This window comes from Cavia porcellus, unplaced genomic scaffold, assembly GCF_034190915.1.
Source record: "Cavia porcellus strain 051 isolate PalLab524CR breed Dunkin Hartley unplaced genomic scaffold, mCavPor4.1 scaffold_30, whole genome shotgun sequence".
Taxonomy (NCBI): domain Eukaryota; kingdom Metazoa; phylum Chordata; class Mammalia; order Rodentia; family Caviidae; genus Cavia; species Cavia porcellus.
The window spans coordinates 37,654,820-37,673,839 of NW_026947513.1; the positions used below are offsets into that span (position 1 = coordinate 37,654,820).

At 34.9% G+C, this 19,020-nt stretch overlaps 1 protein-coding gene and 1 long non-coding RNA gene across 42 annotated transcripts in view; one reads left to right on the forward strand and one right to left on the reverse strand.

Annotated features, from left to right (window-relative positions):
* Adgrl3 (adhesion G protein-coupled receptor L3) overlaps nucleotides 1-19,020 on the forward strand; it is a 798,686-nt gene that overhangs the window by 752,232 nt on the left and 27,434 nt on the right. For 14 of the 41 annotated variants that reach the window (XM_063240358.1, XM_063240362.1, XM_063240364.1 and 11 more), the window contains one exon: nucleotides 11,881-18,267. The exons of 1 other annotated variant lie outside the window; for it this stretch is intronic. In XM_063240358.1, coding sequence (XP_063096428.1) covers nucleotides 11,881-12,707 — 827 coding nt within the window. In that variant the 3' untranslated portion in view covers nucleotides 12,708-18,267. Of the gene's footprint in view, nucleotides 1-5,324; nucleotides 5,454-9,888; nucleotides 9,941-11,880; nucleotides 18,268-19,020 lie in introns of those variants that run through there. 26 more of the 41 variants (XM_063240348.1, XM_063240353.1, XM_063240356.1 and 23 more) reach the window with 4 other exon arrangements.
* Nucleotides 5,820-10,110, reverse strand: LOC134474044 (uncharacterized). Its single transcript, XR_010044616.1, has 3 exons — nucleotides 8,311-10,110; nucleotides 7,027-7,228; nucleotides 5,820-6,745 (listed from the first exon to the last, which is right to left on the reverse strand). It is a non-coding gene; the product is annotated as an uncharacterized LOC134474044 (long non-coding RNA).

A 19,020-nucleotide genomic window follows, 5' to 3' on the forward strand; every position in this document is an offset into this window, starting at 1 on the left:
TACCTGGTAGGTACTAGAAGGAAATAAGAAATCACACGAGTAATTAGGCATCTGGAATCCTTTAAAACTGTACTCATAACTGTTAACCTTACTCATAATTGATTTAAAGTTTTTTTTTTTTTTTTTTTTTTTTTACTAGTACCAGGGATGGAACTCATGACTGCCTGCTTGCAAGGCAGGTGCTATGCCGCTGAGCTAAATCCCCAGCCCCAGCATTGCTCATAATTAAAAACATGCTTTAATTTTGTTTTTTCAAGGAAGCATCAGTTTCACATAAGATTTTTTTCATTAAGCAGTTTTCATAGAGCTTTAGAAATTCTTCTAAATATTTGGTATAGAGCAGTGGTAGCAAACCTATGACACCCATGTTATTATTTGTTTATTTTTTTCTTTTTAAGACAAAAGATGTTCATTCATGAGTTGTTTTTTTCTAAACTAAAACCTCAGTATTCAGCTTGGATTTTGCAGGGTTGGCACTTTATGATAAATAACTGGATTTAGGGTTGTATTTTGGACACTTGGTCTCAGAGGTTTGCACTCACTACTGTACAAAATGAAAAACCCCAGGGTATTCAGTTTGCCTGAAGCTGGCATCCCAAAGTTAAAAAAAAAATAGCACACAAATATTCCTTTCACACATCTGGTGTCGTAAGTACCTTCCTTCCCCACAAAAATCAACTTATTTGTGTCTCCAAACTCAGTATCCAATATGCTTAACTGTTCAGCTAAAAAACAGTGACAGGTGGCCTCTAAACACTCAACTTCTTGGAAGTGTTCAGCAATTTCACATCTGTTAGAAGGGAAGTTTGCAGATCAGAATTTAGTTGGAAGAAAGAGGAAGAGACAGCATAGACAGAATCCTGCAAGCAGCATCAGAAACCAAAGTGACCTGCGCCCACTGGGGAAGTAGCCAGAAGCAAAAAGAATAGATTTCCTTTGAAAAACAAGTGAAATTCAGAGTATAGAGAAAAAGTGGTGAAGACTGTAAATGTTTAGTGAAAAGGTCCAAACATCGGCAGCAAAGTATGTTTTGCTGTCTTCTCATTTTTTGTTTTTCCCAGACAGTGAGTGCCATCATTCAAAAGTGGAAATTAAATGCCTAAATGTGAGTGTGGTTATAGGGTCACAGGCCATACCTCCCAGAAACTGTCCTGTGTGGATGGTGACAGGAAGAAGGACTCCTTGAATTCCTTCTCGGCACTCAGAGGCCAAAATGTGACTTTGCATGTTAGATTAAGTCAATCAAGAGATGTTAGTTTGATTATTCAGCCGTGTTCCTTATTCTTTAATTCTAACAAATCCATAGAGCTTATCTGTACCTTTATATCCTTTGTAAAACATTAATCATCAAATTCCCTGTTTTCTACTCTTTTGCTTGCTACTGAAGCCCTCATGGGAATTATATCTCTGCATTTGTGAAACTAAAGTTGGTTTCAAGTGGTGCTTAAAAAGAAGTTACAGTGGAAAAATCAGCTCATTTTTCCATAGTGGTTCTTTTTAGTTTATCAGGAAAGAAGTCTAATAAAGAAGAATGTGCATTTTGTTTATAAAAATTTAATTATTTTTGTATATATGATTTTAGTACAAACAGCAGAAGACCTTCTATTGTGACTGCAGGTCCTTATAGAAGCCAATAAGCCCTCATTCTGCATTGCACAAATGAGGAAGGAGTCCACAAGCAACCTTAAAAGCCAAGGAGCTGAGACAGAATATCGTTCCACAAATCCCACCCTGGGTCCTAACACCTAGCTATATGCCAGGAGCATTGTATCTATATGGCCAGACTTTCTAATTTAGCAGAAATTGAATAAAAATAAACTCAACTTTAGAACTCAGTTTTTCTTTCTGCATTAATAGTTTTACCAGTTAAAATACTTTAAATTACATTCAAAAATTTAAATAAAAAGTAGACTCATAAGGGATGTTATACTAGGAAATGAGTAACCAAATGAGTTACCTATAAAAAGCTTTTGTAGCTTCATGAGAATTTCTCTTAAAAAATTCATCTTTATTTCTTTAAGACTCCTGTTTTATGATTATCGTTCTTCCTTTATATTGTTGCTTCTAAACTGGATGATAAAGAACTTTTCTATTGAGTCATTTGCTTTGGGCTTATTCTTGTTTCCTCCTAATTTGTTTATTATAAAATTGTCTTCTTTACATCAAATTTAAAACTTACATAATTACATGTACACAAGCAAAAAATGTTGCATTTTAAACTATGAAGTGTAAAACAAAAAAGAATGGCCTGCCATTTTCCCACCGCGTTTGTTATTTTCCTGTTATTTCAAATTAGACAAGTGGAAGAGCAGGGGAGGCAGATGTAAGCCTGAGTCACGAAGGTCTTAACTCTTCAGATTTTCCCAGACTGAAAAATCTGAGTGAGCTTCTATTTTAGGGTTTTAGACTGCTTGAATCTATACCTTTTGCTTTTCTTTTGAATTCTGGAAAGAGTTTGCTTGTATCTGAGAACTAATTTTCATTTATACTTGCAAAAAGTCTATAAATATAAATATTAGATATCCGGTACAACTAAAAGGTAATATATTTTTTCAAATTGATGTAGGGGCCAAACCCTTGACAACAATAAAACTTCTGCAACGAGAATAAAACAGATGTTTGAGGCTTAAGATTTTCTTGTCTTATGAGAAAAGCATTATAATAAGCCCCAGATAACTTGTGTTATTAATATCCCAAACACTGAATTCATTGATGGCAAATCATCCCACGAGTGACCCCTTCCATGACGGATAGAGCAGCTGCAGCTCACTTAGGAACACGTAGTTGTACCTGTTGCACAACTTCAACAAATAAATGTCGAGCATTTAATAAGTAAAAAAATTAGCTCTAGTTGCAGGCTATTTTTTGCAGAATATATGAGAGGAATGCATATACCTTATTTCCTGATGAAAATAAAAGAATGATACTTTCTAACGCTAAAGATCTGTCAAGCTATGTTTTCCCTTAAACAAGAGGTGATCACTTTGTTGTGATTTGTTTGTTGACTGATACATTTCTGTTACAGATGTTATAATTTAGAAAAAAAATAACATTACTAGAGACAAACGTTTTCTTCTCATTCTAAAAGCATTTGCTATCAGTGAGTAAATATGTACGTCCTTTCAGATTACTAAATTTATATGCAGTTCATAAAACTATAACAACAGCTTACGTTTCATCTGGTTTCCCTCAGTATCTTATAACAGTAGATTGCAGTATCACCCCAGGATACCCATGCTGATATCATCCACCAATCTTGTGTAGATTTCTTCAATTTCATTGGTAATTGTATTCATGTGTTTATGTGTTTAGTCCGTGCAATTTTATTCACAAAATAGGTTTGTGTAGGTTGTCTTATTCAAGATATAAAATAGCTTTCTATTTTTGTCATCAGAGTGATGATTCCTTTTGCTCTTTTATGATAATGCACACATACCTTCCTTTGTCTTTAACCTCTGCCCTTTCTATAATTGTTTCCTTTCAAGAATGCTATATACACTTGAGAGGTTGAAGCACAAGGATTGCTGTGAGTTCAAGGCTAGCCTGAACTACACAGCGAGACTCTATCTCAAACAAACAAACAAAAAAAAAGATTAATATAAATTCAATTACATAGAATATAACCTTTAGTTGTTGACTTTTCTTTCTCAGTATAATTCTTTGGAGATTCAACTAGCTTCCAGAAAGCAGTCATTTATATCTTTTCATTGCTGAATAGTATTCCACAGTATAGTTATGCTACACGTAGTTTGACCAGTTGAAGGAAATTTGGTCTGTTTTCAGTTGGTGGCTCTTGAAAATGGGCCTGCTATGAACATCGGTGAATGATTTTTTTTGTGTGTGTGTATGTATGAACAATTTCTCTAGATAACTGCACAGTGAAGTTGCTTGGTGGAATATGGTACTTGCATGTTTAGTTTTAGGAGAATCCGCCCGCCTGCTTTTCAGAGTAGCTGTACTAGTTTACATTCCCACGCAAACTATGAGTGATTCAGTTTCTCTGCATGAATAACATCACTTAGTATCTCGCCATTTTTATTTTATATATGAAATCTTATCTCATTGTGGTTTTAATCTGTTACCTAATGGCTAATAACAGTTCTTTCCATGAGTAACTTACCACCTGTGTGTTCTTTTTCATGAAATGTCTATTCTTTCAGACCAGTTTACAATTGAATTTTTTTAGTATTGACTTTTGAAAGTTCTTACTGTAGCCTAGATATTCTTTCTTTGTTTAATGACAAGTATTTGTACTTTTGACAAATATTTTCTGTGTATACACTTTATTTATATATATACATATGTATATATGTATTTGTTTATATATGTGTATACATATATATGTTATTGTATTCGTGTATGTCCAAATTAACTGTTCTCATAAAATTTGCATATTTATTTCCTTCTTTCATCATCTAACATAATTATGCAATTCAGCCTATCATTTTCATAGATGACCTAATTACATTTAATAAATCTCTTCTTTAAACTTTTTCTTCTTGGTTAAATGGCTTTGGAAGATGGAAAGTTGCAGATCCTATTAACAGCAGGTCGTACACTAAGAATATATATTGCACAAAGTATGAAAGAGTTTAACTTTGCTATTTTGCTGTGTCAAGTTTCACCAACCAGTTGGAAAATGGAAAATGGAATTATAAGTATTACTTGATGCTATAAAGTTAATATTTAAAATATTTTAAAACAACATCCATATGATTTTTGTCATATTTGTAAGGTCATCAAATTAGTATGTTTAATACTAATGAGTGATATTTTATTTTAGTACCAGTAATTTGTCTTTATAGAATTTCTAAGAAATGTCATATTCTTCTGTTGTGTCAACAACTGCTCTCCAAATGAGTGTTTTATCATAAATGTTGCCTTTTATTCTTTTAAATTTTCGTTGACAATAATGCATTGGTTTCTGTGAATGAGGAAATATTTTTGTTTAATTTTAGCTTTTTTTCCTTTTTTTTCCCCTTGGCTTTCAGTTTGTGTTTCGTTGTGTGAATAAAAGGATTTGCTTTTTTATGTTTGTTTTTACTTTTAGCAAGCATGAGAATATATTCTTGCTTACATCTTGGGAAAGACGGCACCCTAAATGTGGCTTAATCAACACCGTAAATCACTTCCCTTCTTTCCCATTGACTCAGTATGTGCATTATTGGAAATGTGTGCTCTAGTGGCATAATTTTTAGTCTTAATTGCTTGCCTGTAATCAGGACTATATCAACTGTTGTCATTCTAAATGTTTCCTTTCTTTTTTTCAAACACACTTGCCTGATTGACCTTTTTTTCTCTGTCTTTCTATGGGGCTGTTCCAGGAGCCATGGCTAATCATCTTATAAGCAATGCTCTGCTTCGTCCGCATGGTACTAACAATCCCTATAATACATTGCTTGGGGAACCGGCGGTCTGTAACAACCCTTCCGTCAGCATGTACAACGCACAAGGTGTGCTGCGGTTTACCTTAATGTTTCCAAGTGAGAGTCCCACTTTATGCAGCTTTTATGGGCACCTTCTATTTGCTTTGTCCTGCCTTTGTTTTGGAAGCAGACACACAGACTACTTTCACATTCCACCCCCTTGGGGCTTTTATTTTCCATTTTCCTGAGGTTTTCATTAGTCAGAAATGGACTCTTTCTGATGAACAAATGCCTGATTCATCAATATGTGTTTGTTCCCGTGCTGTTATAAAACGTATTGTGGTTTGTCAGTAATCCTCTTGTTGTTCATTTATTTCTGTGTTAAATACCTAAGTGTTTATTTTGATACTTGTCTAAGGTAAGTAAGAAAAAGAGAGACTTGATTCAGTAGTCTTAATTGTATAAGATCAAGAAAACTAATCTTTATTACATTCTGAAATACCCTCTGCCCACAAAGCCTCAGGATTGATGAAAACATTACAGAGACTCAGAAGTTACAGTGACACTGCATTGCAGATCAGTGACCTGGATGGAGCGGCCCAGGCACTGTGTCCCTCTTCGATCACCAATAACCCCTGGGCAGTTCACAAATCTGATTTTTCTACGGTGGAATAGCCCTCTCAGTGTCCTCTCACTTGAGAAGACATATACCTGTGTCTCAATAAAATAAACACAAGTCTTTTTAAAGCTACTTACAAAATAAGTATGCTTGAACCTGTTTTTTACCTTTCTCAGATAACAAACTTGTTAGGGACACAAAAATTTAATAGTATCCTACATCTGCATCTATAGAGAGACCACAAACATTAAGTCTCTTAAAGAATAATACTGATCAATGATCCACTTACTTAAAATTATACTTGAAAAAAAGTCACTGTAATAAAGATTTCCAGGATCCTTGCAAGTTGAATGTGATAGATTGGCAGCATTTACATTTTCCAAACAATTTTGAGCAAAATTTTCATTACCCGTTGTGGACAGTTATTTTTTTCTCTTCAGTCAAAGGTAAAAGATTAGTGGTGGGAAGTCTTGCTGTGAATATGCCATTAAAAAAAGAAAGAAAAATCATGTTTTTCCCATGACCACTGGAATGGCAATTGTCCCACATCATATGAGTAGCCCTAGTGGTCTTTTGCTAGACAAAAAGATGGCTTAAAATTATTTTAGAAATAACAGAGTCATAGATGAAAAAGTGATTTTAGGGATTTGGTTGTTTGTGGTCAGGCATGGTGGTGCATGCCTGTAGTCCCAGCACTTGGGAGGCTGAGGTAGGAGGATCCCTGAGAGTTTGAGGCCAGTCTAAACTGCATAAGAAGATCCTGTAAGGAAAAGACAAGAAACAAAAACAAAGTTTGTCAACACAATAAAATAATTCAGCAAACTTTTAATTTCTTCAAGTTTCTTGAAGTTGCATATCTCAGATCACAGACTTTTACAATAGGAGGGATAAAACCTCATTAAATCGTCTTTACTATCGTGATGACATTGTGTAGCCTGGACTTAGTATGGCTTTAATGGGCCCCCCCTCCCTCAGCATCTCCCGTTTTTCACTGTTGCAATGCTCCGGGGTTTTACAGATTCCTCTGGATTTGCTACTTACCATGTTTCTACAGCAAGAGAGGAAAGCCGGGAAGCACTCTTCTCCTGGCAAGCCTGTAAATACTGGAATCAGATCTTTTCCTTTGCTCTCCTATTTCCTTCAAAACCAGCAGCATCAGTGTGAGACATTTTCTGAGTTCTTTTTCATGGGAATCCATTCTGTACTGTTTCATCCTTCAACATCCTGACTCAGTCATGGGACTCTAAATTGCACATAACAAGCGCATCAGACAGCTTAAAACAGAGTAACTGAGTAGAGCTTAAAAACACTTTTTTCCCCCCTTATTTCCCTTTAGCCAAATACCAGGCAAATGTGTCATTTTAAACATTTTAAAGTGTGCTGATCTACTAGTATATTTTGAATACTGTGGAAGACTTGTACCTTTTCTGAAAGTTAAATGTACTTTATGTTATTCACCTTAAACAGAGTTGCTGGTAATTATTTTTAAGTAAGAAACTTTGGTCACAATTTTGACTTTCAGATATATTTTGTAATTTCTTATATAATAAAAAAGAATATTAGTTGTACATTTTCACTACTTCAATCTGCCTCATTTTACATTATTTTTACTGATATCCAAAAGTAGACTTCTGAAAGATGGATCACTTGTATAAAAGTATTTAAATAAAATTATCACAGTGCAAAATTTAAAATGATAGCATACACATAAAGAGTTTTATTCCTATGGAACCCATTACTGGTTATTGCTATTATGATTATCAATAAATAAAAAATTAGTCTAAAGGGATTTGTCATTTGTTTCAGCAAATTTAATAAATGCTGACTTTAAAAGAAATGCAAATACTAAAAAATATTTTAATTTTTTCATAATCTGAATTGGAATTGTTCAGCTATTTGACGTTTATTATTTTTCACTAATCATGGTAGAGCTTAAAGAAAATAATCTTTTAACACTGACCTAAAATAAATATTGGTGATTGTCATATTGCTACTAATCTTATGCTTTCAGATGAATGCTTATATTCTTACTGGCAAGGTGAAAACTTGCATGACATATAGTTGGCTCGGTATGTACTGGAGTGGTTTATATTCAGCTACCACTTGGTTGTGTTGTGTGTGCTTTCTAATTCAATTATACCAGTGCTATCCAGGCATAGAAATACCTTCAGATTTAAAGTATCTATTCTTGCTTGTAATGCTTTTATTTAAAATATGTAAAGATGTGTATAGAGTGTTACTGAAGCATATAGAGTTAGAAATAAAAAAAGAATAATATTATATTGAATTCATAGTCTATCTTTGGAAATATTTAACATCTCATACCGAGTATTTCTGGATCATTATCTTCTCATCAGTATTAGAAGTTCAATTTTGGTGAAACTATGACCCATTACAGAAAAACCTGCCAACAGAACATAAGAAGTCGAGTCTACTAAAATAAATTTACATTTCAAAGTAATTTAATTCAATTCTAAAACTTTAAAAACATCCATAGGGTGAGATACAGTAAAGAATACATGACAGTTGGTAAGAATATAACATGAAACTATAAAGAATGTAAGTTAAGGTTCTAATGGCTTTCACAGCCTATGGCGATAGGAAGGGGAGATTGAAATGAAGTGGGTGAAGGCTGGACGACTTCGTTCTTTATCCCAGCTCTGATCTTCTCCAGGGAGGCACTAACCTCTACAGGCTGTTGTTTCTCAGGCAAGTGAGAAATGAACTTCCGTGATTTCCTAGGTGCTAAAATCACATTTGAAGGACAAGCCACTGTGATCCTGCAGGCATTTTCATCTGATGATAAACAGCTTGGCTGTTTATTTCAAATTCTTACTCTAAAACTATTTGGCAAGCTAAAAAGCGAGTCCCTCTGAATTCTGAACCATGTAGGCCTCTTCTGCTGAGAAGCAAATCAACCTTTAGCACATAGGTAAAACTGACTCTTTAAAGCAGTGGTCAAAGTATAATGATTTGGATGCCTTGAAATGATCTGGCCCGGTGAATCCATTGGTTTTCAATGTTGTTATATTTTAACCTTCCTATAAACAAAATCAAGAGAAGTTTTTCGACCTGATAACAATATGTTTTAGTTTTCAAATATTTTTTTTTCTAGGGTTGTTTTTAAATCTCAAAATGTTTGATTGCATACAATGGTGTAGCCTTCCGGCAGAAAAAACTTGATACTGAAGATGGTATTTTCCCCACATTATCTTGATACAGAATAGCAAATGGGTTTAACCATTTTTTCTTCTGTAGTCATACAACTCCTGAATATGAGCTCCAGAAATGCCAATGTCGGTCAAGTTTTAAGTAGATATGGTACACAACAGGTGTCCAAGTGCAGTGGGGGAAAATAACGTTTGCACAGGGAAAGACAAGAAACAGAAGGGGAAGAGAATGAACACAAGTATGCGGACCTTTGACTCTGGTTCTCTCTTGGCATTCACATTAAAGGTTTTATTAATAATTTTATTAATAAATTCCAAAGTTACACGACATCCCTTGCAAGCAGGTATATGCTAACAGCCTACAAATACCGTTGAAAAATAGCAGTGGAGATAGGCCCAGCTCACCTGCTTTTTCCATTCTCTGGTTTGTGTGGTAAACTGAAGTGTAATATAATTGTGTAATTGTTTGAAATTTACAAACTGCAGAAATGCTAATTAAAGTCTTACATTAGCATGTATTAAGGGGAATTTCTTATTTTCTGACTAACATTTGAGTATTTTTAATTATGATGAACCATGTAACACAGATTCATGAATTTTGGGGCAGTGGAAATTATTTCCTTTGACTCTTTTTTCTGCATATCATCAATTTGCTTTTTACTCATGTTTCTCCTGCTGTCGCTGTAAGCTTACTTGTTGTTTTTTCTTTCCTTTTCTTCATGCTGTCGTTTAGAGCCCTACAGAGAGACAAGTATGGGAGTAAAGCTAAACATTGCATATCAAATGTAATTTTTTTTAGTTCACTTTTATTGCATCACATATAGATGATGTAGTTATTAAAAACAGTTCATCTCACAATTTAAAAACTAAAGAACTTACAAATCAACTTCTTTAAATATATGCTAATAGAGATTAGACGCTTTTGTTGTCTGATTCTTTTATTCTGTCACATATCAACATAGTTGTTAAGTCTCATGTAATGTTTGTGTGAGTTAAATTGTTTTTAAATTAAGCATTTATTTTTGCTAAGTAATTCATAAACTTTTAATTTTTATTAGTATATTCCATCATAACAATGTGTCACCTGCAGCATACCCACTTTATTTTACTGTGGCTATTTTCAGTCTGTACCTAATGCATTGACAACAGAAATTTTAAAAATAAATAAATAAAAAGAAGCCATGTTTCAATGCATCAGCCACCCAACCATAATCATTGAGCTTACCATACAGCCTCTGCAGTAGCAATCACCCACCCATCACACACAGTGCTTTAAAAGGCATTTACTTTTTTGTTTTCTTCTTAACATTGTGGATTTGTGTATAAAATGTAACATGAAAATAAATGGCTTCAACCTATGTCTGTGATGGCTGTTTGTTGAAATCTGTGTACCCTGAATACGAAGTATGCATCATAAATTCCTATAAATTTGACAGTATGCAACACCGCATTTAAACTAGAATTGAGCTAGTCAAATTATGAGGAACACAACCGCATCACAGATATAGAATGAGTGCTGTATTTTCACAAGTTTAGCAATGTATTGAGAATTTTTCTATAAGGAAGTACTTTTTTATCTTGCAGTAATGGTTAAATGTGTATTTTTGGTTGCATTTGAAGTGATTTATGAAACTGTTATAGATTCTTAAATTTCTATTTGTTCAAGGGAATGCAAAAACCTTGAAGAAGTACACGGTCAAATTTGTTTTAATGCAGCTCTTTCTTACCAGAATAAAATGTTTATGCTGTTTTAAACTAAAAATTTGATATACCCCCAAACCATCACACAATATAAAATGGTAGCTTTCGTTCTGACACTATTTTTTTTTTTATCTTTTTGTTTTGGTACTGGGGATCAAACTCAAGACCTTGCACTTGGCAAGCAAGTGCTTTGTGCCATTGAGCTATATCCTCAGCCTTGACACTGCATTTTTAGGAATCAAATTTCTGTGTTTTTATGCAGTTTCGTGTAGTACTACCTAATGTCTCTACACAATCACTAATGGATTAACTTCACAATAAAAAAAAGTGCTTATAGCAGAAAAAAATTAGAAAGTAAATTCAGATACTTTTGAAAGTTTCTGTGCATAAACTTTTGATCTGGCATTTATTGGACGAAGCATTATTTCATGACTACATTATTTTGCCAAATTTAGCCTAATCCTCTTGGTTTTTTTTTGTAGGGATTATTTTTAATTTCACAAAATTATATAACAATTTATTAGAGTATTTGTTTTACTTGACCTGCCTATTCAAATTACCCACATAAATTATGTTAATGTTATAGCTTTTTAATTAACCATGTAAAATTAAAGCAATGAGATACAGTATTTAATTAACTTTCATACGTATATATTGAAAGCTATGAATGACTACACCAACATTTTGTACTATTTTGCTCAAATTATAACCAAGTAACTACAGACATTTGTATGAAATTGACAATCGATAATGGATAGGCTTTTGAGACTTCAAGATTTATTTTAGATATTTTGCTTCCATTTGTAAAATTCCAATCAGTTGTCCAATGATCATAACATAGATATGGATATTTGCCTACAGATTTAATAGTATTTTTGTTTCTCTCCAAAGATTTAATACCTAGAGTACTAGCAACATGTACATACTTCATAGTCGATGAATGTGTTTGCTTCTGTGTGTGTATGCGTGTGTGTCCCATGGCCTACTGGATATCCATGTCATAGTGTCTTGTCATCTTTTTCAGAGGGGCTTCTGAACAATGCCAGGGATACAAGTGTCATGGATACTCTACCACTGAATGGTAACCATGGCAATAGTTACAGCATCGCCGGTGGCGAGTACCTGAGCAACTGTGTGCAAATCATAGACCGAGGCTATACCCATAACGAGACCGCCCTAGAGAAAAAGATTCTGAAGGAACTCACGTCCAACTATATCCCTTCCTACCTGAACAACCACGAGCGCTCCAGCGAGCAGAACCGGAATCTGATGAACAAGCTGGTCAACAACCTGGGCGGAGGGGGCGAAGACGACAGCATCGTCCTGGACGACGCCACGTCCTTCACCCACGAGGAGGGCCTGGGGCTGGAGCTCATCCACGAGGAGTCGGACGCGCCCCTGCTGCCGCCGCGCGTGTACCCCGCGGAGAACCACCAGCCACACCACTTCTCGCGGAGGCGGCTCCCCCAGGACCACAGCGAGAGCTTCTTCCCCCTGCTGAGCAACGAGCACACGGAGGAGCTGCCCTCGCCCGCCAGGGACCCGCTCTGCACCAGCCTGCCGGCCCTGGCGGGGGCGCCCTCCTCGGGGGACGGCGGCCCCGCGCGCGCGCACCCCGAGCCCCCCGCCGCCCGGGGCGCGGACGCCGCCGCCGCCGCCGCCGAGGACGCGTACTACAAGAGCATGCCCAACCTGGGCGCCCGCGCGCACGGCGCCCCGCTGCACGCCTACTACCCGCTGGGGCGCGGCAGCAGCGACGGCTTCATCGCGCCCCCCGGCAAGGACGGCGCCTCCCCGGACGGCAGCGCGGGCGCGCGGGCGCCCCCGGCCCACCTGGTCACCAGCCTCTGAGGACGCGGCGTGACCCGGTGCACCCCGACCTTCCCGCTGGCGTGCTGCGAAGACAGGAACTCTGAGACTTAATTATTATTAATTATTATTATTATTTTCTTTCCATTCTTTTTTCTTTCTTCCTTTCTTGCCTTCCTTTTTTTTTTTTTTTTAAATTGGGATTTTTGAGGTCAGCCCAGGGGAGAGATAACTGCTGGGGTTCCCTTGAGCCCCATCTTTTTTGCCCTTGCCCCCTCGGAGGGGAGGGAGACTTCATTATGCTAATGAAGGAGACCCGAAGAGCGCGCGCCCCTGTGGCCTCGCGGAGCTCTGCCGTGGTGGTTCCGCCCTCTCTGATGCTCTGTCACTAGAATTAGCAGCTCCCGAGTGGACAGCAGGACGGCCTGAGACGGGTCCAGGGCCGCGTGCAGCTCGGAGCGCTGCGGGCACGCCCAGAGCAAAGCGAAACTGCAGCCCGCAGTGGTTTACGGTCACGCACGGCAGGAGTCACTGTGGATCGCCCAACAGCAGGATCAATAACGAAGTGGAGGGGAATTCTAGAATTATATGCTAAATGCATATTTTATGACTTGCTGTATTAACTGATGATAAAACTAATGGCAGAAAAACATTGAACAATTTCTATGTAATGTACAGATACTAGCATTGCACACATAGTCTGCTTTCTGTTCTGCAGAATTTGAGTCCTGTTAATGTAGTGGGAAAAAAATTTTTTTTTCGTGCTAGTCTTGCAAATTTGTCTACCAGGAAAAGAGCAAAGGTTCCTTCCTTTCATTTTCTTTTTCTTTTCTTTTTTCTTTTTACCTTTTTTTTTTCCTTTAAAATTTCACTTGGCAAAAAATAAATGAATGAATAAATAAAACTATCACTTTATAAGAATCATTTTCTAGTAATGCAAACAAATTATTTTTTACAAAAAATAAAATAAAATAAATAAAATTAGACTTCCTTCCCTCACTATATATCTTTACCCAGCCAGAATATGTCAAATAGCATTTTTTTTTTTTTTTTTAAATTAGAGCAGGACGGACTGTTATGTTTACAGGGCGCCTCTGTTGTAAGGCAAAGCTTATTTGGCGAGCAGTTCATCACCAAGACGGTAGCTATGACTCCGGAGGTCTGTAGAGCTGAAGAGGCCTTTGCATGTGAAAAATGATATCCCATAGGCTTTAAAGTGATGAATGCTTAGTCTCAACCCCACGTGGGTACCTGTCCTACCAATGTTTGGACGGAATTCTCTCCCTTGTAGTGCAAATTGGAACACAAATTATTTTAAGCAGTTTTAAAAAAGCTTCTGCTTATTAACAAGAAAACTATTTATTTGACAGGATTTTAAGTATGTAGGAATACAAGTGGTAAATTAGCAGCACATACACTTTTTTTTAAAATTTACGATCCATTTTGTATGGTCACAAAGATGGATGACCTCATTACTAATATTTGTTGTAAAAGTGAAACTTGTTTGCCAACCAATAAACAACTGATTGAGATTTAGAAGATATTGTATTGATGTATGTACTATATTATTTTCACTTTTCTCGTCTTTCTTTCCATTTTCAGTATATTTGCTAATTGCCTACAACCCACATGACCCATGCAAAAAAAAAAATAATAATTCTGACGCAATGAATAAACTAAGCACAAAATGAAGCAATTTTTACAAACAACGTACACTAGAAAAAATAGAATGGAAATGTTTATATTGGTTTAAGCAAAATGCATAAATTATTATCAAGCAGGTTAACTTATAGGTTACTATGATATATATATATATATATATATATATATATATATATATCAGCTATAGTAGGTATGTTTGTTTTAAAAGCCAGGTTCAACTGAATATTTAAATATCATGTATTTAGGAAGGAGTATATTATTCCCTCTTTTTAACATTTCATTATGGTGGAAAAAGGAAATATTTAAATTCACCCAGTTGACTATCAGCCGCAAAAATCGTGCTAAAAAGAAAGCCTGTTGTAAAGGACAGTGTAACACAGCTTTTGTGCTAGGTTTTTGTTGCTGGTGTATATAAAGAGGAAATAGAGAATTTCTCTAGATCTCCAGTTATTGCAGACTTTCTGTCAGCAGTGTCCAAGCATGAGGCTCCTTTTAAGACAAAGCTAAAAGTAAACTTGCCAATTTACAACTTTTCTTCTAGTATATCTTGAGACTTTGTTTTTTCAAAAATTTACACACATCTCAGTCTATAATGAATATCTACATTGAAATGAGAAACAGTATCTTAGAGAATGGCCACATATAATACATACATAATTTGAAAATATATGATGAAATTTGTTCTAGCTAGAGTGTATCTTAATCTTTACATCATCTCCAAATTTTTTACACTCCGTTCCTTTTTAGTCATTTGTATTTTTTTAAAGTTCATATGTTTTTTAAAGTTGGACGAGAACCACAAGCTTTAGCAGTAATTATGTTTCCTTATGCCACAGTGTGGTATGTTGGCACCTGGCAAGAAACATGTTTAAGAAATATCCAGAACACACACGCTGTCTGTGGATTATGTCTGATTTGATGAGCAGCAAATTTTTCAGTAAGAAGATAGTTTCACAAACAGTGGGGAAACTACCTCAGTTCAGCTTGCTGATTTTCAGACATTGCTACCTCCCTGCCTGTGATCTTTTGAGTTTCATTGTATGGAATGTTCTAAGAGGCTGCCCCAGCTCTACACAAACCAAGTAAAGGAAAGATCACTTGAATATGTAAATCGGTGCAGAAGACCTTTCAGTACTATTAACTACTGCCAAGCTCTTACTCAAGTGGAAGGGGGAGATTTTTGACCTTTCATGCCATAATTGGTATGTTTTCAGAGGAAATTAAGATCCCAAAGATTTTTCCAGGGAGAGATTGTTCTTTCAAAGGTTGTGTTACTCTAATGAAAACAAAACAGTAGATTTAGTAGTTAATGGTGCATACTTTCAACATAAATTTGTATATATGTAACATATATCCATTTAGTCCTGGTATTACTAGCAAGAGCTGAATTCCCAAATTTGAGTTTTTTCCCCCACATGCCTTTCCATGTAACTCTGCTAATGTGTTAATAATTTTAATTTTTTCTTCTTTGTAGTACCTTTTGTTTGACTCCAGTTTTTCGATGCCTTCTGACATTCATGAAATATTTACCAACATATTTATGTATATTTATCTAATTTCCATTAAAAAGTAAATTTACATCCAGCAGACACAGCATATATGAGCATATGCAACCTACTAGAAGGGAAAATGATACCTCTGAAACATACCAATTATTGGACCTCATAAAAGAAAATTGTATAATCTTTCACATTTTTTTCTGAAGTCTAGGTCAGAATATTTTGTCAAGACTCTAGCAGATAGACATCATGTTAATTGATTCTGAAGTCTTGTTGCCTTTGTTTGCAACTGACAAAATTTACAAAAAAAATCCAAATTTTGTGGAGAACTAGGTTGAAATTTCAATTAAACCTTATGAGCATCCGTCTTTCTTTCTACTCTGTTAAAATTGGACAGAGTAGAAGTAATATAGTAAGCTAAAATATTTATAATGGTACCAAAAACAGAAGCAAGAGCCATTATTTTGAAATGTAAACAATTAGAAAAAAAAGTGTAAAACAAAACAGATGATAGAAATACCCTTAACATCCCATACAAAAAAGTTCATGATGACGGTAAAACACAATTTTGCATCTGTATTTTAAGATTCCCACTATAATTTAAGAGCATTAACAGAGTAAAAAAAATTTAAACTTTAATTTACTTATGATGTGATAAATCTTTTCATGAAATGGAATTAAATATACAAAAAATAGGCAAAGTTTATAAAGGATCCATATCACTATTTTTAGACAATACCTTCGGCTTTTTCTTACACATGTTCAAATCCACTGACTAGTTTACTTAAGGATGGAAACTGAAAATATATGTGGCTGGCCTTCTATTAATGTATAGACCAAAAACAACAACAACAACAAAAATAGTTCTTGGTTGCCTGATGATGGATTGTGGACTAAACTACATTTAGCCCCTATTAATGAATACTTGGTTTTTTGAAGTTGCCCATCAATATTGAATTAAAGTATACTGAATTAAAGTACTAACTCAAATATTTTGGAAAAACAAATCTAATTAGAATATTTTTGAAAACAATTAAAAATAAATGCACATCACTTTCAGTTTAGAGAGTGGGAAGAAAAATTCAAAATCTCATGTGGTATTAAGCATATATAAAGATATTGGCATGAATGTCCTCTAACAAAAATATTGAGATAAAATAATAACATGTATGTATCTCCTAGTCTTTTTGTAGGTCAAGATATTAAGATTTAATTAGTTAATGTTTAGTAATGTAATTCATCACATAAATAAATATTATGTATTTCTCAGTTTTACTTTGTGCCTGATGTTTGATTTCTACACATGGAAAAGATGACATAGGCACAAAAGCAAAGAATCTGTACAGTAAAACAGATTATAAATTCCATATATGAACCTGTTTTGAAATGTTGGAATAGATTCAGTAAGTCCCAACAGGAAATTCATTCTTGTAACCAGCAAATACGTTTGTCTTAATCCCTTTGAAAAATATTAGGCATTTACATTTTCACTTGCAGCTAGCAGAAGTCAAAAGTATTGTTAGCTGCTTCTTTTCTTGTTGGACCATAAAAGATGCCTTTCCTATATGCTAATTTACCTGGCTTGTGTGTCCACTCTCTAGGGGAAATCAATTTAGCTTTCACCTCTGTACTTACTTGCCTTCTGATTGATGTTGATTAAAGATTTCAGAAGAAATGGCATTTTTATAATTATTGCAAAATGTTTAAGTAGTTTTGCATAGTTTCACTTGATGCAGTCATTGCTAGTCCTTTTCTAAAGAATTAAAAAATCAGCATTTCTTTAACGTCGATCACCTTTAAATTACTGTTCAAATGTCATGATTTCAAGTATATTTCAATGTTTCTTTCTGTCTCTTAGTAGTTGCTTTGTTTTACTTACTTGATAATTTGAATCCCACTGGAGTATTTCAAAGCTTTATAGAAACTGATTTATCTAGAGAAGTCAGAGAAAAGTGTGCATGAACAAAGCCTGTGTTGTGATAAAATAAGTCTTTTCAATTAACAATATGAACAGACGAACAGAACCAAGTTGGCAAATTTATGCTGAGGCGAAAGCCCTAAATTTGAATTAGAGAGAAAATGTTATTGTGAAAAAACAATCATTTATGTGATAAAACTCTTTAACACTGTACCAAACACTACTAATTTGTTCAAAAAAGTAAAATTGCAGACTCCCATATTATAATTTCATCCTGTTAATATTCCAAGAAAACAGTAAACACTTTTAGCACTTCTTAGATATGTCTTGTCTAGCTATCCTTGTCTTAAAAGAATATCAATATTTTGTAAATGTTTCTAAAATATAACTATTTTGCCTCAAATCACCTTCACTCTCTCTAATCCGATGACTACTGTACACCAACACAGTGAATGCTTCTAGTAGCTTTGTACCTTTTAGAGCTTTATTATGAATCTTTCTAATAAACATTAAATTAATACTATATTGGAGTTATGTACATTGTGCAAATAATTCATAGCTAGGCAATATTCATGTTATAAAATAATTCATTTAGAATGAACAAATAACTACACCACTGAAATTATTATACTCAAGTCCTCTAATTATTGTAGTCAATTCACAAAATTCTGCAGACAGTTGTACACAGGGGATTTCAAACTACTCCATAATGTAAATGCATCTAAAAATATCCCAATGCTTCTCTCATTCTAGAATGCTAAAGGGAAGAACTTGAAAGAAGACAAAATTCTAAGGATCTACTTTAAGCATTGTCATTCATAATGCTACTCTCTTTGATCTAAGGAAGAAGTTAGTAAAATTTTTATCCAAAATCAGGAATCAGGATTTTACATTTAAAGGGGCTAAGTTTGTCTCAATGGCCCAAGAAAGAAAAAAAGTCAAACTACATTGAAAAGAAATACTTTTAAAAATACTAACTTAAAATAGCTCTCAAAGTTTTAAAAGTCCTCTGATTCTTCTTAAAGTTAAAAGCAAGCAAAACAAACCTGACTCCAACATGAAATGTATTGATTGATATTAAAAAGATGTTTGACAAAATTAGTATATTAACAACCCTCACAACCCTTAATAGTAGGTAAAGATCTCGAACATTGGCAGTTAGAATGCAGTGTTCCTGTCTGCTGGTAACTGCCTAGTTTCCAGGATATTTTTGAATTTCAAGTTCTCACCCTGACTGGTGTTTTGAATGACATTTTAAATCAAGAAAGATGAGAAA